Raw genomic sequence first — 24,784 nt, 5'->3', positions numbered from 1 at the left:
GACCATAGCGCGGTATCCATGCTCATGGACTCACCCCTTTACAGACCGGCCCGGTCAACTTGGCGATTGAACGAATCGCTCCTCTCCGACATAACGATACAAGCACAATTAGTAGACCAACTGAATAGCTACTTCTCCGAAAACGACACTGAAGACACCTCCGCACTGACCCTGTGGGAGGCTCACAAGAGCGTGCGCAGAGGATTCCTCATACGGATAGCTGCGAAGAAAAAGAGAGAAGCACAACAACAAATGACGTCGCTCGCGGACCAGATAGCGACGCTGGAAACGCTCCACAAGAGGACTCAACTGGAGGCACACTACTGCACCCTCTTGACAGCCAGACGCCATCTGGCGGAATTGATAGCCCACAAGCATCACAGGGCAACCCAGAGGTCGAAGTCATTCTTTTATATACATGCCAATAAGGGGGGGAGACTCCTGGCCCGCATGATACGGAACCAACAAGCCAGTGCACAAGTAAGCACCTTACGCACGGCTAGGGGTACTCTCACACGATTCCCCGGGGAGATAGCGAGCGAATTTCGCTTCTTCTATGAGGACCTATACAACATAACTCCAGGAACTCCAGCTGAGGGCGAGACCAGAGGGGCAGGGAACATCGCGGCATACCTCAGAGACTTTCACCCGAACGCCCTATCAGCACAAGAAGCTGAAATTCTTGACACCCCTATCTCCACGGAGGAGATATTGGCGGCGATTAAAACGACGAAAAATGGGAAAACGCCGGGCCCAGATGGATATCTGGCCCCACGCATCGCCAACGCCTTCAACCACCTCTGGGAAGGCGGTAGGTTCCATCGGGAGTCCCTTGCAGCCGTAATCACAGTGATCCCTAAACCTGGTAAAAACACTGAAGTGTGTGGCAACTACCGCCCCATCTCATTATTAAATGTGGACGTGAAGATCCTCTCCAAAGGGCTGGCCACATGTCTGCAACAATTTCTGCCGAGACTGGTCCACCCGGACCAGACAGGCTTTATCCCGGGGAGAGAGGGACAGCACTCTGCGGGCATTCTCTATACAAAGCCTGGCTCGTAAAAGACACTCGGATCTACTCATGCTCTCCACGGACGCAGAAAAATCGTTTGACCGAGTGTCGTGGGGCTTCATGACGGCAACGCTGGAGGTGATGGGCTTGGGGGAGGGCATACTCTCCTGGATCAATGCGCTCTACACTGAACCAACGGCCAGAGTGCGTGTGAACGGGGCGCTTAAGGACAGCTTTGAGAACCACAATGGCACCAGGCAGGGTTGCCCGCTGTCCCCCCTCCTTTTCGCCCTCACGCTGGAGCCATTCCTGGACAGGGTAAGACAGAAGCCTGAAATACAGGGGTTCAAACAGAGAGATCAGATGCATAAGGTGGCCGCCTATGCAGATGACATGCTCTTTTTCATTGCAGGACCTACGAACACGCTACCAGCCCTCCTAGGCGAGTTTGAGCTATACGGACATGTATCAGGGCTTAAACTAAACCTAGCTAAATGTGAAATACTGGCTGTACATACCACTGGGGACACACAGATGAGAATACAACATGATTACCCTTTCCACTGGTGCAGGGAACAGATGCGCTACCTGGGAAACTTACACCAGGAACTACTTGCCTCTCCTCAGTAATATAATGAGAGACCTGAAGAAATGGTCTTTCAACTACATCTCCTGGCAGGGCCGCATTGCGGTCGTAAAAATTAACATCCTGCCCCGCCTTCTCTATTGCTTCAGCACCATCCCATGGCACCTGCCCGCGGACTTCTTCACCAAACTCAAAACGGCAGTAACAAAATACGTCTGGAGAGAGGGGAGACCGCGGCTCCGACATGACAGATTATGCCTGCCCAAACCATGGGGGGGCCTCGCTTTACCGGACTTTCGGAAGTACTTCCAAGCAACAGTGCTCCAGAGGATTCGAGAATGGCACACGGCACCCGCCACCAAGCTGTGGGTGGGCTTAGATAGAGAAGGCACAAACAAAGCATTCCATGCGTACATCTGGCACCGCTCGACAGGGGTCGCACACACTCTTGATGCAGACTCCCCCGTCACGCAGACGCTGAAGACCTGGTCCATCCTGAGAAGGAACGCTTACATCTCACCGCAACCGAGCCCTTTAATCCCGCTGTCACATAATGAGGCTTTGGGTGGGGGACTGCGAGTGGATGCGTGGCCAACACTCAACGAAAGAGACTATATACCCCTGAGCTCGGCTCTGACCAACGCCGGTCTCCGCAGACTCCAGGACTGGGCTACCACGGACCGCCTGACGGTAATGCACCGCTTCCACTACGCACAGCTGCGACACTTCTACTACAACTTACCTCGCAGAGAAGCGATACATAGAGAACATACATGGTTCGAGCGCCTTTGCGAGACCTCCCCCGAAGCGGACGGAAGAGTGTCGATCATCTACCAACGACTGCTTATAGGGGACCTCACTAGAAACAACGCTTTCCAGGGGCAATGGGAGGAACTGACAGGCAGAACCTATACAGATGCTCAATGGGCACAAATCCTTATTCTGCAGCATAAAAGCTCGATAAGCACCAGGTACCAGGAGGTGAACTACAAGCTGCTCTCCCACTGGTACAGGACGCCAGCGAGGTTGCATAGAATCTTCCCGGAGGTCCCGGACACATGCTGGAGGTGCGAAACACAATCGGGCATGCTTCGCCACATCTGGTGGGATTGCCCCAGGATCGTGCCGTTTTGGGAGGAAGTGAAACGTGAAATCACTGTCATTCTGAGGGACCCACTTGACCTCACTATAGAGGCTGCGCTATTACACTTCTCTGCAGGCCCGCTGGCACTGTATAAAAGATCAATATTACGGCACCTGCTGAATGCAGCTAAAGCGCCGATCCCAGCAAAATGGAAGCAAGCTCAACCACCCACTAAAGTGAAATGGCTCCAAAGAATAGAAGAGATTCATACTGCTGAAGCGAGATATGCCGACTTACTCGGGAGGAAAGAAAAACATCTTGAACTGTGGATGCCCTGGTACCTGTACACATCACGAGCAGGATAGATGAAGTACGCAGCTGGGATACTGGAAGACAACACCGACACACATACTCATGCGCACACCACCCTCCGCCTAATCCCACCTGGTCGTCTTGGGAGAAGCGCCAACGCTTTATAACAACACAACATACTTACCCTACGCAGTAACCCCCCCCCCCACTCTCCTTCCCTTTTTTCCCTTTCTTCCCTTCCCCTCTCCTTCCTCACTTCCCTCTCCTCCTTCGGACGGATCTGGGAGCCGCCCGGCGCTGCTCAGACCCACTAGTTAGTACGAGGCCCCACGGGGCAAACGAAACTGCACGGAGACAATGTAGACCACATAACGTTGCATACCGCAGTAGGGCTGACCTCAGACAGGGACTTCCCTTACACAGAGGAGTGACACCAGGACGACATATGACAGTAAGCACACCCAATTGAAGTGCCGACTTAACACAATCACCCAACACGGGGTGCACTCGCGCGACACAGTACAGATACCCACGGTTGCTGAGGCCTAGCTGACTGCACCAAACACAGCCAGATAGGATGCTGGACAGTTGCAAGGACTTACTGCACCGCAAAACATCCCCCGTGCTGACACCGCCTCGCATATGGGAACCAGAAGAGGTCCCAGCTCTGGACAGCAGACATCCAGTGTTAGACCTAGGTAACCACACAGAGTGGGAGACAATAGAGATAAGGCAGACGGATGAGGGAGACCAAGACCCGATTCTAGACTACAGCGCCCTGTAAGACTGACTCGCACTACATCCACCCCACGCTAGCAGACACTAACTCGGGACTAGCCCCACTATCAGACGTCCAATAGGAGAAAGCACGTAAGACTTATGTGTCCGTCAAGGCTGTAGATTACAGTCCTTACGGCTGTGGCCTTGGGGTAAACACTAATGCGGGACGCAAGCTGTGCGCATGTCATCATAGTTAAAGTTGCAGACTGAGACTTGCTAGTCTCGCCACAAGTTCACGCATTACTACCTGATACTGTACGGACTGCCCTTCAATGTACTATTTGCAAGATAATACATGCTCTGTTGTGACCTGCGTGTCACCGATATATGACTGATCGAACGTCACTTGCTACTGTAATTGTTATGGTTTCATTCTGACGGGACCTGCGCGTCCCAATTACCGCATACTTATAACTCTTTGGCGAACTGAACAATTGCACAACTTAATAAAAGCGTATTTACAAAAAAAAAAAAAAAGAACTTGGTGTGCCATTCCAGGTATCGCAATGGCGAGAGGCCAGTAGATAGACTAAAGCAGCTTCCAAAAGCTTATCTATGTGGGAAGAGAACGCCAAACTGCAGATGCAGTGGTATTTGGTGCACCTCAGAATTTCAAACATTTACAAAGACGCGAGCCCCAATTGTTGGAGATGCCAGGCAGCTATAGGCTCGCTTAGCCACATCTTTTGGGAGTGCCCAGAACTATAGCAGTTCTGGAACTCTATAATATTACTGGTAAATTTGCTGTCCAGAATTAAATATGCTAGAAAACCCGAGTACTACCTGCTCCACATGTTCCCGGACCTTAAAACCATGCCCAACAGAACAGTCATACTAAACTTACTGGTAGCGGCTAAAATTAGTATAGCTCACCATTGGAAGAGCAATTCAGACCCCCAAATCATAGAAACCCTCCAGAGAATTGACTCTATATGCTTGTATGAAAAGATGGCCTCTCACTTGCAGGGTAAGCTCTACCAACATCAACAACGTTGGGAAGAATGGGATGGAGCTCGAGAACAATTCCTCATCAGACAGATAGGGGGAAAGAAGTAATTCTAGCAAAGGTACCCTACTAACTCACATATGCAGAACCACTCTCTGTGAGAATAAGCACTAGACACGTAATATATAGATATTTGACACAATATTACTCATCCATTTCGATTTCTCCAGATGTGAGGAAAATTTTGGGGAAGCTAAGTGATGTTAACTAACCTGATTTTTGCTTTTCTGTATTTGCTATCTGCACTCTATCCGTTGAAGTGGGAGAGGGGTGGAGACAATATAAAAATATCAGAAATAATGTAACCCTGCAAATCTCCCTTGGTTCCCCCCTGTCATGTCAATCGGTAGATGACCATTGTAAATATGTCCGTGACCTAAATGGTAAACCTAGTGTGACACATACTCCACATTCCAACCCCCCCTCCCTCCCTTCTTTTCCATGGTTATTCTCCACTATTCTTCTTACAGCAGCGGCCAACTAGCACGAAGATGACAGCCAAAACCTTCTGAGATAGAGAGGACTAAAGGTTTAGGCAGAGCCCAGAAACATGCAGTTTGACACTGTGACAATAGCTGAAGTGCAAACTATATCGAGCCCACTCACCACAATTTCATAACATGAACACACAGGCATTGTCAACTAAAGTTGACTCTCTTAGCAAACAATGTTGCAGCTGTATCTTCAAATGTGCTAAAGGTGCATAAACTGATATTGATGTACATGACTCCGATGTTTGTAATATTTACTAATGCACCTTGCTTTCCTGTAACCGCTATGCTGTTTTACCCATTTCTCAAAAAAAAAAAAAAAAAATAAACATTGAAGAAGAAAAAAAAAAAAAGATGATTCACTGTCAACCAAATATAGAAAAACAATACGAGCAAAAGTAAAGATGTTTTGCATGTGGCTATTGGATAACATTTTATTTATTGTGGTTTACAGGAGTGCTCCAGCTTCACCGACTCATCCTGGTCTGATATCCCCTCACTCCAGTGGTATACAGACTCCTGAAAGCCTATCCAGAGAGGGTTCACCAATGCCACACGACTTTGGCTCAAAACTTTCCTCTGTTACAGAATATCGGTATTCCCAGAGTGCACCAGGTAAATTGCTGTCTCTCTTCTCCCAGCAGATTCTTTGCTGCATAGTTTCACTATATTTACACCTGTTTTGAAATAGAATATGTCCCATGTGTTTCTGTCCTTTATTCACTCACATTTTTCCCACAGGCTCTCCAGTCAGTTCTCAACCTATTATTATGGCATTGCCCCCACGTCAATCAAGTTTTGTGACCAAGCCAATTACATATTTACCAACTAACATGACATCCCACTCTGCGGGCCCAACAATCCATGTAATGCAGCAAGCTCCCACTGTCACTATGGTTCGTGTTTTGACTACAACCAATAACTCTGCCAACGGATACATAATTACCAATCCAGGGCCAGCTTGTACTACACAAGAGATACATGGAACTATATTGGATGTTAACTCTGGAGGAAAAGGTCTGTAAATGTATTTTCTTTTTTCTGTACTAATGAGATTGTACGGAATCTATTCTTTTCAACAGAGCTTTTTAGTTGTTTAAATACCTGCTCAAAGGTATCACAAAATAGATAAATGTTCTTTGTGATTGTTTTACAGGAGGCCAAGATGAGAAAAAGACTATTACATTTACTACAATTCCTTCTCTGCCAACTACCAGTAGAGCTATCCAGACAGTAGCCAGCCAGATGTCCCAGGGCGGTCCTGGACAAACAGTCACTTTCCTAAAGCAATCTGCTCCTGTGTCCCTGAGTCGGCATCAGATGCCCATGCGAACAGTAACAACAAATGGAAAAGATCACTTGATCACTAACAGCACATCTGTAAGCACTTTTGGTAAGAGTCCCTTCTTGTTTTAAAAAAAAAACATTTCTAAAGGAGAATTCTATATTGTCGTATGAGGACTTTTTTTTTTAACTGTCATCTTTTGACTTGATGGAACATGTAGATGTTCTTGAACTTAATTAATGGAAGACATTGACTTGACAGACTCCATCATGATACATATTTCAGGAATGTATTGTTGACTTCATAGTTTCAGTAAATTGTAGACCAGGAGCTATGGATATATGACCTACTGTTAAGAGTTTTTATGAATACATATATTCCAATTGTTATGAACAGCACTCACAACTAAAAATATTCTGTTGCGGAATTGTGCACAAAGTGAGCCGCAAATGTAAGTCTTGGGTGTTTAACACCAGGACATATAAAAGTTATGTCTCCGGAGCAACTTGGTGACTAACTCCCACTGATCTTTGGCCACACTGGAATATGTAACTTCCAGTGTTTCTCTAATCGTAAACTCCTCACGTTAAGCCCTACACTACCTTAAATTCAACACTAATAAACTATCCCTAATGTGAATTCTAAAACTAAATCTAGTCTAAAAATAGTAAAGAAAGATGCATAACTGTAGCCTGTGTCGTAGGGGGGAAATCACCCCGGGGGTTCTGGATATGACCTTTGGTCTTGTGGTTTATTATGATGTTTCCAAAAATGGCATTATTTTTTATTTAATTATAGTTTATTTTTTCACCATATCATTGTAAATAAAAAAAGTGACAAGAGAAGTTAGAGAAGGATAAATAGCAGTATAATATATGAGAAATTACTTAAATCACCATAGAAAGCTAAGGTACTACCTTTTGTAAAAAAACACATATCTCAAAGCGTTAAACCTTTTTCATACAAAGATAGAAAGAGTAAATTCAAACCGAAAAAACCTCCAGAGGAGGAAGTATGCAAATTCTAAAAGTGCTTAAATAAGAATAATTGGACAGCAGTTTAAAAACAATTGTGTGGTAACACCCTGTCTTCCCCACACAAACACGTAAACAAAATGCAAAGTGATATCAGTGAAAAAGGGATGACACTTCCCCAAATGATAAGTTCTGAAGGAACGCAGAAGTGCTACCCTAAAAGCACTAACATGCTGGCTACTGAGCCAGTTGATTTAGGCTCTGATACATGTGAGTTGCCTGACTTCTCTCATATGTATGTTTTTTAATATAATTACCATCTGCACTATATTTTGTTGTTCTTTATTTTTTTGGACGTGAACTACACATCAAGGTACCCATAAGGGTAAGCAACCCTATCATTTCAGCACTCTAGGTATTAGGGTCTTTTCACTGATATCACTTTGCAAAAGATAGGGAGAGATCTAGATCATGCCAGTCTAGTATCAGGTCAGTGATGAGTAATTATCAATTTGCTAGTTTAGTCAGAGTTCACAGTTATCAGTTCACTTCTATTCATATTTAATGATCTTTCTGTACATATACACTGCGTGCAGAATTATTAGGCAAATGAGTATTTTGACCACATCATCCTCTTTATGCATGTTGTCTTACTCCAAGCTGTATAGGCTCGAAAGCCTACTACCAATTAAGCATATTAGGTGATGTGCATCTCTGTAATGAGAAGGGGTGTGGTCTAATGACATCAACACCCTATATCAGGTGTGCATAATTATTAGGCAATCTCCTTTCCTTTGGCAAAATGGGTCAAAAGAAGGACTTGACAGGCTCAGAAAAGTTAAAAAATAGTGAGATATCTTGCAGAGGGATGCAGCACTCTTAAAATTGCAAAGCTTCTGAAGCGTGATCATCGAACAATCAAGCGTTTCATTCAAAATAGTCAACAGGGTCGCAAGAAGCGTGTGGAGAAACCAAGGCGCAAAATAACTGCCCATGAACTGAGAAAAGTCAAGCGTGCAGCTGCCAAGATGCCACTTGCCACCAGTTTGGCCATATTTCAGAGCTGCAACATCACTGGAGTGCCCGAAAGCACAAGGTGTGCAATACACAGAGACATGGCCAAGGTAAGAAAGGCTGAAAGATGACCACCACTGAACAAGACACACAAGCTGAAACGTCAAGACTGGACCAAGAAATATCTCAAGACTGATTTTTCTAAGGTTTTATGGACTGATGAAATGAGAGTGAGTCTTGATGGGCCAGATGGATGGATTGGTAAAGGGCAGAGAGCTCCAGTCTGACTCAGACGCCAGCAAGGTGGAGGTGGAGTACTGGTTTGGGCTGGTATCATCAAAGATGAGCTTGTGGGGCCTTTTCGGGTTGAGGATGGAGTCAAGCTCAACTCCCAGTTTCTGGAAGACACCTTCTTCAAGCAGTGGTACAGGAAGAAGTCTGCATCCTTCAAGAAAAACATGATTTTCATGCAGGACAATGCTCCATCACACGTGTCCAAGTACTCCACAGCGTGGCTGGCAAGAAAGGGTATAAAAGAAGAAAATTTAATGACATGGCCTCCTTGTTCACCTGATCTGAACCCCATTGAGAACCTGTGGTCCATCATCAAATGTGAGATTTACAAGGAGGGAAAACAGTACACCTCTCTGAACAGTGTCTGGGATGCTGTGGTTGCTTCTGCACGCAATGTTGATGGTGAACAGATCAAAACACTGACAGAATCCATGGATGGCAGGCTTTTGAGTGTCCTTGCAAAGAAAGGTGGCTATATTGGTCACTGATTTGTTTTTGTTATGTTTTTGAATGTAAGAAATGTATATTTGTGAATGTTGAGATGTTATATTGGTTTCACTGGTAAAAATAAATAATTGAAATGGGTATATATTTGTTTTTTGTTAAGTTGCCTAATAATTATGCACAGTAATAGTCACCTGCACACACAAATATCCCCCTAAAATAGCTATAACTAAAATCAAACTAAAAACTACTTCCAAAAATATTCAGCTTTGATATTAATGAGTTTTTTGGGTTCATTGAGAACATGGTTGTTGTTCAATAATAAAATTAATCCTCAAAAATACAACTTGCCTAATAATTCTGCACTCCCTGTAGATTTCCAATTTATACATAATATACAGTCTCTATCTCCATCACAAATCCTTGTTATTTACCTTAATTGGCAATCTTATACTAGTCGATTTTTAAATAGTCTTCCCAGTATTCTAAACACACATCCCCTGGCCATCCAATGTAACTGTACTATAGAGGGCATACCTCTGCCAAAAATATATGCCCAATCTTTCTCACTCGGCTGGGCTTTTAGTGCCACTGCCCATTTAAACTGAAACCCCTTATTCTCATTATCTACTATACCATTTAATGAAAGCATAAAATAAATCAATGAAAGTTTTTTTTTATTTTCTTACAATAACTACATTCCTCTTCAAAAGGGGTCAAGTTTCTAGGTAACCATCTGGGAATAATCTTCTTAGTCATATCTTTCAATTGTGTATAAGTTAGAATTTGAAATAACGTAGGAATTCTATTATGTTCCACCAAGTGGATCAAAGTAAGAAGTGATCAAGTTACAATGATCCTACCGTCCTATCATGTTCTAATCCCAGGCATTTCAATACCTGTGTGCCCTGTCCATTTTGAAAGTCCAAGTTGTTAGATATAGGGAGTAGTGGAGATAATCTCAGAGAGAGCTAACTTTTAATTTTATATGCCCTGCATCTCTTCAACACTGTTCCTATCACTGGATGATTTAAGAATAGTAAATGTGAGATAGGAGAGATCTGCTAAGATAATGTATGTGACAAAATCGAAATTTTGCTATCCCCAGAGTCATTCCCCTACCCCGTTCGGGCATTTCATTACTATTTTGTTAACCATTCATCCGAAGTGACTGACCACACTGACCACATTAAGTTCAAACAGACCACAGGAATTCAGAGCTCTTTGTGAGGCTGCCATTCATATAACTGAACGCCACGTGGTGGAGAAGACGGTGACCATCTTGTTGCATGAAAGCAGGCAGCTGTAATTGGTCGTCGAGTGCCTGGAACTCTGAGACGGCCACTCGATGGCCCGAACACCAGTGAAAACGTACAAATGCCTGCTTCTGTTTTTGCAAGCCAGGAGAGCGCTGTTCGGCAGATTGTTCGACGGGATCTCCCGAACAAACCCCACACTACGAACCAGGGGACCTGTTCCCCTGTTTGATTTGTTCACCTTTTATTTCGTATAAAAACCTCTCCAGAGCGGTCTGTCAATTCTTCACCCCATTGGCGCTTCGACGATGTTCGTGGGATCTGAGCGCTTTTCGGATATGCTGTGCGCTCAGATCCAAGCTATATGGGGGGGTGTAGACTATGGGGGTTCGGTTGTATGAAAAATGACTTTATGTATTTTAAAGTGTTTTTGTGCGTTTATAAAAAAGTTAATAATTTCTGTACCTGGAGATAATTGAGTTTAATACAGCAACTTAATCCAATTATCTCCCAGGTACAGAGGAGGGATTATACTGTTTATGTGGGAGTGTCCTGGACCTGGGTGTCAATGTCATTGGGTGATTGTTTTGTGTTACTGTCCCCACTCAGGTCCATGGGGGAGTGCCCCTTCATAAAGTCTTGGCTCATGTTTGAGGGATTGGGAGTTATAATCACAACTTCTTCTATGTTTGGATTTTAGAAAATTCTACTTATACTCAGCCAGGGTGTAGGGGATCCGTTATAATGTATATTTAGGGACTGTTGCAAAGCTCTGTTCTAGCTCATACCATGGTTTTCTCTTATTTTTATTAATCCATTTTAATCTGTTATATGCAATATGTGGCGTTTTATTTTTCCAAATCGATCCAAGTTTCCTGAACTATGGACTAGGTATATTTATAGGTAAAGTCTGGAAAAGATAAAGAAGTTTAGGCAATATCAGCATTTTTAATATGTTAATCCTACCAAATAAGGAAAAATATGTAAGGTCCCATTTTGGAAGATCGGTTTGAATTTGATCATAAAGAGGTAAATAGTTAGATTTATACAGACCTACAGATGGAGTTAAAGGATTTTTTATACTTGTTAAAGGCCATCTAAAATTATATAAGCTGGTTATCTGCATCTTGTGTTCTTTTAATACATTAAAATTCAAGATTTCACATTTGTCTTAATTAACCTTAAAATTTGATAGAGCACTAAATGTTACTATTTCTTTCATCACAAATGGTAGAGAATGCACCGGGTCAGTTAAAGACAATAAAACTTGATCTGCAAATGCAGTAGTTTTCATCTCCTCTCCCTGACCGTTAAAACCTTTAATCTGATGATTATTACGAATCGATTAAGGAAAGGGCTCAATTACTAGAACGAACAAAGGCGCTGCCTCGTTCCATTCCTTATTGAGAAAGGAAGAATTGTCCATTAATCCATACAGTAGCGTAAGGGTCAAAATATAAAGAACAGGGGGGCGTGGCCTGGAGCTCAACCGGAGCAGCTGCATGTTAGAGTAGCTCTGTGCTACAGAGGCCTAAACTAAGCGTTACAGACACCCAAAATCGAGATAAATCAAGCCACAACGTTGTCCCAACAGAAAGGCAGGCGCCAGGTGGACAAAGGAGACAAAAATAACTTTTTTTAATGTCCGAAACACACAAACTAAACATATGAGCGCGCAGGACGAAACGCAAGATGGCGCCGAAGAAGACTCAGGCGACATGCATGACAGCCCGCCAACGGAGTTGCCAGTGACCCAGGGGATACTACAGCGCATGCTGGATGCCATGCATGACAAGCTGCAATACACACTACAGTCTGCCCTGAAAGAAATCAAGTCTGACATCCAAGACCTGGGCACCAGAACATCAACACTGGAGGACAAAAAAGCGGACCAGTCAGGGGCCTATAATGTCCTGCGTGCAGACATGGAAGAAATGCACGAAAACGTGCTTGCATTTGAAAATAAAATTGCGGACATAGAAGACAGGTCGCGCCGCAACAACCTCAGGATTAGAGGCATCGTGGAGGCGGTGGGGCCGACCGATCTCCACGCACACCTACAGGGCCTATTTAAGCTCCTTGCACTGGACCTACCTCAGGACATGCTCCTGTTGGATCGCTACCACAGGGTCCCGAAGCCTAGTTTCTTAACGACGGAGGCGCCGAGAGATGTGTTGGTGCGGCTGCATTACTTCCACGTCAAGGAGGTAATCATGAGAACCAGCAGGCAGCGCCCGACACTCCCGGAGCCTTACCAAGGAACCACAAACTATGCGGACATCTCAGCGGCCACCTTGGAAAAAAAGGAAGACCTTTGCACCCATAACGGAAATACTCTGGCAGTACAAGAAACCATATAGGTGGGGCAGTTAAGCTCCTGGTCTCGCACAAAGGCAAGATCTCAGCCATGGGAACACCTGAGGCAGGCCTAAAGGCACTCCAGGAGTGGGGACTAACACCCCCACAGACCACAACACCGTTACCAGAACAAAGTAGACCAACGCTATCGTGGCGGAAAGCAACCAGGAACAAATAGAGGCACCAACGGAAAGTGGCAAGTACAACACAAGGACTACGGGACTTTATAATTTACGTTACATTACTTTATCTTATTTAACTCTATTTTAAGCTAATTCACTACCGAAGGACACTTGTGATACTGTAAAGGTGGAAAGGGGGATGATATACTAATTCTAACAACTACATGTTGAAAGGGAGAGCACCCTAAGGTTTTAGGGTAAGCAACGCAGCCCCACATCACCCCTAGGGAAATGCCACTCACATCACCATCAAGGGTGTGACAAAGTGCCCTTCGCCACTTGGGCCTGGAGAGGAATGCTTGCCCGCCTCTTGCCCTGTGACTATGGACCCTGGGAGATTTGGCCCGTTCAATTCAGTATGATAGGAGTTATGTATTTTTGTATCCTTTTGTGTTTTACTGGTAACGTGCTCAATGGAGTCTGCCTCTATCCCTGGATATAATTGGATTATTTTCCCCATTGTCTCCAGGATAGAGGGCTCTGTAAAACCGGTTTGGGCCAGATAGCCATGCTGCCAGCCAGGCCCCAAAAGATACTTTACTAACTTCTGAACCCCTGGTCTGATTCATGCCATTTTTTGATATGTTGTTCCCCTGAATGGATTGGTTGTGAATATATATTTTATGTGAATGTGATGTATATTTTAGAAGTTATGAATATGCTGTAAAAAGTATATTTTTCCTGCCTGTGATAAATTACATTAACCCATTGTGATCAGTAATTATATCACAGGCAGAGGGAAGGATTTTATGTGTTTGTGCTGGGTGTGCCTTCTGTTTTACTGTACGGGATTGGTTACATGTTGTCCCTCCCTGTGGGATGTCCCCTTGCATGGGGACTTGCATAAAAATCTGTGTGTGTTAATTAAAGTCAGATCATCTTGAACCTTTCTTGAAGCCTTGGCTCATGCTTGGCTCCCCAGAGTCAGCTCTTGCAAGAGCTTGATTTGTTCCTGCTACGCTCTCTGAATTAAGGAGAGGGTCACCCACTGAGAGCTGGATCCTGATTGTGGATCCAGGGTGGGTGGAGACGGCGAGAACCCGGCGCAGCTGTATCGCTGGAAGTGGGGTCTGCAGTGCTGATGGTGTCGATTGGAGTGCTTGGAGTCCTCAGCGAGCACTAGGAGCATCGATTGGCGGAGGTACTCAGTCGCAGTGCCATCGTTCCATCACAAAGGGTAATAGAGTACAACCAGTGCTGCTTTCATGCTCCAAACAGGCATGGAAGCTTATCGCTTCCTCCCCCAGGACACCTCAGGCAGGAGCCAAGCCAAATATATGGCACTTTGTTTAGTTTTGATAGTTTTATTTGTTTATGTTTTATCGTTTCACCCTCTTGTTTGTCACAAAATATGAATACACTACACTGATCCTCAACCCACTGTCTCACTTACGGGAAAAAAACAAAATAGGGGAATACAAAGCAGGGAACACCCGGAGAAGGAGGGACCACCCGGTTCGAAATGGCTGGGTAGGGTGGTACCCCCCCATATAGGAAACGCAACACAACAGAAAAATCAGAAAATCAAACACAAACCCCCATGAAAATATACTCTCACAATACCAGAGGTCTCAACAGCCCCCCAAAATGCAGCCTATTATGCCATGACCGGAGACAAAACAAGCCAGATGTAGTGTGCTTACAAGAAACCCATTTTAAAACCAATGCACACTCCCACCTGTTTAAACAGGATTTCCCACACCAATTTCATGCCACACACTCAAGCAAGTCCAAAGGGACATCCATCTTCAGCAGCAAAGACGTGGCCTTTGAACTTAACCATGTGGAGATAGATGAGGGGGGGAGATATGTCATTGTGGTGGGCACCTTCAATGATGTCACATACACGATCACAAGCATTTACGCCCCAAATACAGAGCAAAGGAATTTCATACACAAAGTGCTCCACAAGTTAGAACTGTTACAGAAAGATATTAACATGGTATGTGGGGACCTTAACCATGTTATAGACCCTACGATGGACACCATGGTGTCACCAGCCGCACCCAGAATGAGACCACTCAAGAGGCAAGGTAAAGCAATACAGAAATTACTACATTCACACCACTATTACGACACATGGAAAGCGACACACGTGGGGGAGAGGGGCTATACATTCTTCTCCATGGTACATAATACATATTCCAGGATTGACAGAATTCTAATGACAGGACAATATTTAGACCAAGTTCAGGAATGTGACATCAAACAGATTACCTGGTCTGACCATGCACCGATGATGGTGACCCTAGCTGACCTATATGACTCCTCACACAGAAGCCCCTGGAGACTCAATGGCTCCCTCCTAGCAGACCCCCACTTCCAGAAAAAACGAGAGCAGGAATTCCAACAATACTTTAGAGAAAACACAATAGCGGAAACCTCACACAACACAATATGGCAAGCCCATAAATCGGTAGCTTGGGGCCTATTGATACAAACCTTAAGAGAAAGTCAGAAGCCCAAAGGCGAAAATGGCAGAAAGAGCTAGCAGACCTCACGATATTAAACCAAAGGACCCCCTCACGAGACCTAAAAGATTGCATTATCCAGATCACACATGACATCCATAACCAAGCATTAGATAGAACAGGTCAACACCTACACAAACTCAAAGCGACCCAATACACACAGGGTAACAAGGCAAGTAAATTAGTTGCCCAACGCCTCAAAACAATACAAACCAAACAAAAGATAACATATCTCCAATCGGACAATGGGCACAAGATCACAGCACCTAAAGATATAAGCAATGTCTTTGCCAAATACTATACATCCCTATACAATCTAGCAGATGACAAGCAGACTCAACAACCGCAGCCACTAGCCATCAGCGACTATATGAGCAAGATCCCATTACCCACACTCACATCTCAACACCGACAGGTCCTATCCTCCCCCGTCACCGAAAACGAAGTGACAGAGGCAATCCAGAGGTTACCGACAGGCAAGGCCCCTGGCCCGGATATCTTCGCCAACTGTTATTACAAAACATTCAACACCACCCTTACGCCATACTTAACGAACGCATACAACAAAGCCACCAAAAACGGACAAATGCCCCAAGAAACACTGCTGGCACACATTATAAGCCTCCCGAAACCGGGAAAACCTCAGACTTGCTCTCAAAATTTCCGCCCCATCTCCCTGTTAAATACTGATGCTAAGCTGTATGCCAAAATATATGCCCAACGACTCCGCAACATGCTCCCACACATCATTCACAACGACCAAGTGGGATTTGTAAAGGGCAGGCAAGGGGGGGGAAAACACCAGAAAAGTATTAGACACCATATACAGCGCCAAGCGCATGAAGTTGGGTAGCGTGGTGGTGGCCCTAGATGCAGAAAAGGGAGGACAGGATCTATACAACTTCTTCTGGCTCCCACACAACCACCGCCCGATACATATAGACCCTCTCCCGACCACCTCACTAACTCTGAAAATCTGGGATGAGTTAAAACTCAGAGAGAAAGACAGAGGAGGTATATCACCACAGGCCCCAATATCTACAGTGGCAATGGGAATTCTAACATTCGACCACAAGCCTTGGCAGGAGGGAGGATGCACCAAAATCCAACACTTATACACACATAAAGCCCTTCCCTGAGCTCCAAAAGTTATACAACCTACCCAACAAAGCTATATTCCCGTACCTACAAGTAAAATCATTCCTTGGAGGGGTCAAGGTACAAGACCCATCACAGCAACAAGCACACAGAATAGAGCAAATATGCTTGTCACACAAACCGGCCAAGCAAATTCTATCGGCACTGTATAACGTGCTACAACAAGATGAGACAGAGACCACAATGCTATTTCAAGAGGCATGGCATAAAGACCTAGGGTACACTATACAACAGCCAAACTGGGAAAGGGCATTCACTATCCACAAAGGCAACACAATGTGCACCACACATCTAGAGACAATTAGAAAACTTCAATATAGGTGGTACATGGTGCCCGAAAGGCTATCGATGATGTACCCAAACTCACCAAACATATGCTGGAGATGCGGAGCACAGGGAGGTACGATGTCACATATATGGTGGTCATGCACCAAGTTAAAAACATTCTGGGGAGGGGTAGAGGGCATGGCGGAACAACTGTTAGGTAGGAGGTGGCCACTAAACTTTGAACAATGTGTGCTATTCATGTTACCCAGGACATTAGACAGGGTAGAGGGAAAACTAATTTTCCAACTGCTGATAGCAGCGGTGACGCTTATAGCCAGGGCCTGGAAATCCACAGCAACACCATCGAGAGAGACCCTCATTACACAAACCTCACTTAACTGGGAAAATTAACTAATGGCACCAGCAGGAGAGAGATGGAGGAAATATAAGAAACAGGAAGCCAGGGTTCGCAACCTGACAACCCCACGAGCAAACTAGAAAAGCAACAACAGGGAAAGCCCATAGATAAAGAAAGGGCAAGCCACAGACTTAGGAGAGAAATCACTACAGAACCCAGCCACACACCCAGTGTCAATACACAGACGCTAAAAGACAGGCATGAGAAGCCCAATCGAACAAAAGCAAATTGAACACTAGAGGGTGGGGGTGAGTCCGAAGATGGGTACCCAGAGCTGGGGCTGATGCAAAGTTGAGGATGAAAAATGTATTGCTATACACTGCGTGCAGAATTATTAGGCAAATGAGTATTTTGACCACATCATCCTCTTTATGCATGTTGTCTTACTCCAAGCTGTATAGGCTCGAAAGCCTACTACCAATTAAGCATATTAGGTGATGTGCATCTCTGTAATGAGAAGGGGTGTGGTCTAATGACATCAACACCCTATATCAGGTGTGCATAATTATTAGGCAACCTCCTTTCCTTTGGCAAAATGGGTCAAAAGAAGGACTTGACAGGCTCAGAAAAGTTAAAAATAGTGAGATATCTTGCAGAGGGATGCAGCACTCTTAAAATTGCAAAGCTTCTGAAGCGTGATCATCGAACAATCAAGCGTTTCATTCAAAATAGTCAACAGGGTCGCAAGAAGCGTGTGGAGAAACCAAGGCGCAAAATAACTGCCCATGAACTGAGAAAAGTCAAGCGTGCAGCTGCCAAGATGCCACTTGCCACCAGTTTGGCCATATTTCAGAGCTGCAACATCACTGGAGTGCCCCCAAGCACAAGGTGTGCAATACTCAGAGACATGGCCAAGGTAAGAAAGGCTGAAAGACGACCACCACTGAACAAGACACACAAGCTGAAACGTCAAGACTGGGCCAAGAAATATCTCAAGACCGATTTTTCTAAGGTTTTATGGACTGATGAAATGAGAGTGAGTCTTGATGGGCCAGATGGATGGATTGGTAAAGGGCAGAGAGCTCCAATCCGACTCAGACGCCAGCAAGGTGGAGGTGGAGTACTGGTTTGGGCTGGTATCATCAAAGATGAGCTTGGTGGGCCTTTTCGGGTTGAGGATGGAGTCAAGCTCAACTCCCAGTTTCTGGAAGACACCTTCTTCAAGCAGTGGTACAGGAAGAAGTCTGCATCCTTCAAGAAAAACATGATTACCATGCAGGACAATGCTCCATCACACGCGTCCAAGTACTCCACAGCGTGGCTGGCAAGAAAGGGTATAAAAGAAGAAAATCTAATGACATGGCCTCCTTGTTCACCTGATCTGAACCCCATTGAGAACCTGTGGTCCATCATCAAATGTGAGATTTACAAGGAGGGAAAACAGTACACCTCTCTGAACAGTGTCTGGGAGGCTGTGGTTGCTGCTGCACGCAATGTTGATGGTGAACAGATCAAAACACTGACAGAATCCATGGATGGCAGGCTTTTGAGTGTCCTTGCAAAGAAAGGTGGCTATATTGGTCACTCATTTGTTTTTGTTATGTTTTTGAATGTCAGAAATGTATATTTGTGAATGTTGAGATGTTATATTGGTTTCACTAGTAAAAATAAATAATTGAAATGGGTATATATTTGTTTTTTGTTAAGTTGCCTAATAATTATGCACAGTAATAGTCACCTGCACACACAGATATCCCCCTAAAATAGCTATAACTAAAAACAAACTAAAAACTACTTCCAAAAATATTCAGCTTTGATATTAATGAGTTTTTTGGGTTCATTGAGAACATGGTTGTTGTTCAATAATAAAATTAATCCTCAAAAATACAACTTGCCTAATAATTCTGCACTCCCTGTATGTAAAATCCCTGTGATGTAAACAAATTTTCCTGCACAAATATCACCATTTTCTTACTGTACCCTGGCGAGCAGGCGCCGCGAACGGAGTATGACAAACAAAAGAATAAAATATATATCAATTTGAAAAAAAAATATATAAAGAACAGATCCCATATTTAAATCTCACCCCAATACCTGTGAAATATTAAATGGATAGGACCAGTCAGCTGTGTCAAAGGCTATCTCTGCATCTATCAAAAGAAATATCATAGATGTCTTTGATGCGGAGATGCCATGCACCATAGCACTGCAGGGGTTAATTCTAACATACACTAGCATATAAACCTTCTCATGAATAACACATAAATAAACACATAACAATAATAATTTAATAAGCTGTCCTCTTATTGTGCACTTATAGGCACACCATATGAGTGGTAGGGGCATATCGTCCTTACGGTTTTCTTAAAAAAAAAAAAGTCTGTCATTGTTTTAATTTGGTTTAGATATAGAGTGTTATTTAAAAGACGAAGAGTGGGTAGTATACTAATATAAGGGTATTGGAAACGTTTAGGAGGTATTATGAATTGTAATACCGATGGAGGCTAGAGGTACCAATCAAAATAAAAATAAAAAAGAGTCTTAGTGAAGCAACAAAACACTGCAAACAGCAGGCTCAGTAAATAGGCATATGTGTTAGGATGTAACAAAACATCAGACCATATTACCAATATAACGCACTGTCTGTTCGCTGTGTGTGTAAGATCGCAATGAATCACCTTAAGACACCAAGTGCTTTAACACTATCGTATTGCCCAATCAATAAAGTATCAATGCACGCTGCCAGTTAGACTGTCCGTCCGCTATGTATGCAGACTAGTAGTGAATGACTGTAACTGCAGGGCACTAAAGGCTGTCACATTACCCATATGGTTGAGGTAATGCTGGATAGTGTGACCGAGTATGACAAGCCTGGTCGGGTGAAACGCGCGCGTCAAGGGAATTACCCTGTGGCTTATCATACCATACTCTACATATTATCCTAACACATATGCCTATTTACTGAGCCTGCTGTTTGCGGTCAAACAGCAAAAATCGCCAGAATTAATAACTAATTACAGACCTATATCGCTACTAAATGGAGATATAAAACTTTATTCCTCAATAATTGCGGATAGACTAAGTTAGATCATAACAGATATAATTCACAGAGACCAAGTTGGTTTCATCTCTAAACGGTCTTCAGTATATAATGTTAGACTGTTGGTAAATGCGGTGAACTGGGCTCAATCAAAGAGGTCTTCCCTCCTGGTCCTGTCACTTGACACAGAGAAAGCGTTTGACAGGGTCAGGTGGGACTTCATGGATGCTGTCCTAGAAACCTTTGGGTTAATGGACAACATAGGGAGAGCAATAAGAGTATAAGACCCCTACAGCAAGAGTTATGGGTGCCGGTTTTAACTCAGATTATTTCCTACTAAGGAATGGGACAAGACAGGGTTGTCCCCTGTCCCCACTCCTATATTTAATGGTAATCAAACCCCTTGCAGCTGCAATAAGGAGGAACGAGTCAATACAGGGCCTTAACATGAAAGACGACAGCATTAAATTGACAATGTACGCGGACGACATCATACTGAGCTTAGCGGATCCGCAGAACTCCTCCATTGCTTCCTCCGTGGGTTTGGGGGTTCCTATTTTAAGAGACTATCAAAAAGCCTCTAGCTTTTCACATGTGGTTATCACTCAACTAAGTGAAGCTAAAAATGAAATGTGGTATAAATTAGAACAAGATCTAACTCATACTGAAGGTTCGCTTGTAGATCTGAGCCCACTTTTTTTGGATGGTTAAGTCAAAATATGATAGCCCACCCAAATTTATCTCTCACAGTGTTGTTCTCAATGGCACCTTAAAGGAATGGGAGAAGATTAGGTACCTAATCGATTTACATAATAAGCTAATTTCCTGTTACCGATATCAAATCTGTCGTATTATATGTCTAATTTGAATTTGCATAGATGGATAGAAAATTGACGTATCTACAATAGACGACTTGCTAGATAAAAACTCCTGGATGGATTTCGAAGCTTTAAGCCTGAGATCTAATATTGGGAATAAGGAGGTTTTTAATTAAAAGGTTTTTGCCAGTAGTGTGTTGTTAGAGAAAAATCAAATCAAATAACTTGATTAAAAAGAACACTTACTAAAGATTTGCCAAATAATCTAATAGCTATAGGCATAAGACTTTTATCGAGAGACCCAGATAACTACACAAATCTTATATCAAAACGTTCAGCTATCCCTGCTGCCACTAAACATGTCCACGGCTAAGACTAGTCCTTTGTTTGCAACTCACGCCGTCCATTGACATTCATTGAAACTCCACTCTAGCCAGCTCAAATTTGAAGGGCAATTTCTAAACTGCGACTGTGCCTTCATTGTTAATATTTCAGAGACATACTATGCATCAAAATTTAGGCCTGGGTCTTGTGATTCTCACAATATAAAGCTCTTCGCTGTAGGATTTATAGTTTTTAAAATACGACCGTTTGAAAATGGCAACCGCCAAAATACTCTGACCTGTGTCAGGCTGGAGCAGCAAGTAATGTCATAGACAGGGCCTTCTGTACACCTGCTAATGTTTTTATAAATGTATGTTTTAACCCCTTCAGGACTGCTGACGGTTCAGGACCGTCAGCGGTAAAACGTGCGTTTGGACCGCTGACGGTCCTGAACCGTCATAGCGAAAAACGGACTGCGGGAAGCAATCAAAGATCGCTCCCGCCGGTATAACCCTGCAACTATCTGCCAGACATCCCAGGCAGATAGTAACAGCCAATTGCGGCATGTGAGTGATCCGCGATCGCTCCCAATTGGCTTTTGTCAAAGTGGGTGTTACAAACACTCACTTTGACAGTGATCTCTGCCCCTCTCTCCTCTGTAGCGTTTTGTGAGGCGAGAGAGACAAAGATCGTGATAGTTTGTTGCAGCAGTGTTCAGTGACCATCAGAAAGTATCAGTATTTTATTTTTAAAAAATCACTTTTTAACCCCTTCACTGACAGATTTGTTACAGCAGTGCATTTGTACTGTCTGTATTTATTTTTTTGCCCTTAAAGGGTTACATTTGTTTTAAAAATTTGTGTCTTGGTCTGTCTTAGTCAGTTTCCCTCCCCCAAATCTCCATTAGATTTTTGTGACAGGAGTTAGTTTAGGTATTGCTGTTTAGTCTGTTTTAGTAAAAAAAAAAAAAAAAATGTTTGACCCAGGTCAGTTTTCTGACACATCTAGTCAAGACGACATGTCATCTGTGTGTGAGCCGGCTGAAGAAAGAAGCTGTGCTTCCTCTGGTATGCCAAATGTGGAGGAGGACTGGGTACCTCCACAGTTAGCCGAGCCCAACGTCCCCCCTTTTAGTGCCAACGCAGGCATTAATGTTAATGTGGATGGCTTGTCCCCAATGCAGTATGTAGAACTATTTCAGGGGATGCCATCTGGGAGGAGATTGCTTCCCAGACTAACTTGTATGCTACCCAATTTATTGATAACAATCCAGGTAGCTATACAGTCAGGGAGCATGACTAGCATCCCACAGATGTCCCAGACCTGAAAACATTCTGGGCTCTTACAATGCTCATGGGGATTATAAAGAAGCCATCGATTCGCTCATACTGGAGCACCAACCCAATAATGTCTAGTCCAGTATTCTCCCAAACCATGCCTTGAGCCAGATACGAGTTACTGCTGAGATTTTTACATTTCACTGCTAGACCATTTTCAGAACAAATTTTCGGATGTTTATACCCCCAACAAAATGTATCCATAGATAAATCGCTAATGAAATACAAAGGGAGGTTAGGGTTCAGACAATACATCCCCTCAAAGCGCTCTAGGTATGGCATAAAACTGTACAAACTGTGCAAGAGCGAAAGTGGATACACGTTTGCCTTTCGTGTATATGAGGGGGAAGATGGTCAACTGGACCCTCCTAGCTGTCCTTACTCCCTTGGGACAAGTGGTAAACTTGTATGGGACCTACTAAACCCCTTGTTTAATAAAGGTTACCACCTTTATGTGGATAATTGTTATAGTAGTGTCCGTCTGCTTAAAACACTTTATGGTTTACAGACACTGGCCTGCGACACTGCCAGAAAAAATTCCAAAGACTTTCCACGATCTCTCATACAGGCAAAATTAAAAAAAATGGTGAATGTAAAGCACTTCGTAAAGCTGAAGTGCTTGCACTAAAATTTAGGGACAGGAAGGATGTCAACATGCTAACCACCATCCATGACGAACGCATGTCAGACGTCTCTGTCCGGGGCAGAGTAGAGTCCATACCGGTTTGCATCAGGGCGTATTATAAGTACATGGGCGTGTTGATTTGGCTGATCAGCTGATACAACCATATCTTATTTTACGAAAAACCAAAGCTTGGTATAAAAAGGTGGCTATCTATCTGATGCAAATAGCAACCCACAACTCATTTTTGTTTTTTAAAAAAAATAATCCAGGGAAAACCACCTTTCTCCAATTTCAGTTGAAAATAATTTCTTTAACAATTTATGGAGATGGACAAGTTCCAACAACGGTGCAAGCTGAGTCCAGGCATTTTATTTTTAAGTTACCGCCAACTGCTAGAAAAAAAAAACAGAAACGTTGCCGGGTCTGTTTTAAAAATGGGAAAAGGACAGACACCCCTTTTCACTGTCCTGATTGCCCCCTCGAAACCAGGACTGTGTGTAGGAACATGTTTCAAGCTGTATCACACAGAACAGTTGTTCTGTATGAACAGTTTATTTTTTGTTTCTTTGGAAAGCAGCCATTTTTTGTTAGTCAGTTTCCTTCCCCCAAATCTCCAGTTAGATTCTATTTGCAGGAGTCAGTTTAAAGATTGCTGCTAAATGTACATATGCTACCTGCACATTTGGTCTAACAAGTTTTCTTGGAGTAACACATAACCAGCTGGCCAAAACCAGATGACGTGTGCATAAAAACCAGAATTTAAAAATTACCACTACGCTTTCTCTGTTTTTTTGGGGGGCAAAATGGTTGGGGGAAAGAAGTCAAAACACCCCATCTTCTATAACCTTTGATGTCTACTTTATAAAAATATATACTATATACACTTTCATGATGGTAACATTAACTTGGGGGTGCAAAAATATGTCAAACTGAAGATAGACCAAGCATACCTATATATCAAGTTGAAAAACTGACATGTTGTTGGCCCCCAAACAACCCAGCAACCCTATGCATGGGGGGTATCACTGTACTCGGGAGATGTTGCTTGGCAGTGACACATAACAGGATCTGTTAATTCATGCCTAAAGTACAATGTGTGTGACAAAGAAACAAAAAAAGATTACTACCCAAAAGTTTGACAAAGGCTGGTGGTAGAATTCAGTGCATGAAAAGTGTTAAAATACCACCATTTAAAATACCCTGGGTTGTCTACTTTTCAAAAATATATGGTTTGATGGGGTTAAAATACATTGGCTCAAATGGGACATGGGCGCAGGTTGATTACATGTCAAAATTCCAAGTTGGGAA

General features: G+C 43.5%; 1 protein-coding gene across 1 annotated transcript in view; it reads left to right on the top strand.

The window, feature by feature from the left end:
• FOXK1 (forkhead box K1) overlaps positions 1-24,784 on the top strand; it is a 388,665-nt gene that overhangs the window by 310,214 nt on the left and 53,667 nt on the right. The window contains exons 6-8 of the mRNA XM_063430220.1: positions 5,726-5,886; positions 6,013-6,288; positions 6,428-6,664. Of these exons, the coding sequence (XP_063286290.1) occupies positions 5,726-5,886; positions 6,013-6,288; positions 6,428-6,664 (674 nt within the window). The remainder of the gene's footprint in view (positions 1-5,725; positions 5,887-6,012; positions 6,289-6,427; positions 6,665-24,784) is intronic.

The sequence above is a fragment of the Pelobates fuscus genome, chromosome 8 (assembly GCF_036172605.1).
Source record: "Pelobates fuscus isolate aPelFus1 chromosome 8, aPelFus1.pri, whole genome shotgun sequence".
In the NCBI taxonomy this organism is placed as follows: Eukaryota; Metazoa; Chordata; class Amphibia; order Anura; family Pelobatidae; genus Pelobates; species Pelobates fuscus.
The sequence above is the reverse complement of the archived record's forward strand: the minus strand, read 5'-3'. Positions and strand labels throughout refer to the sequence as shown.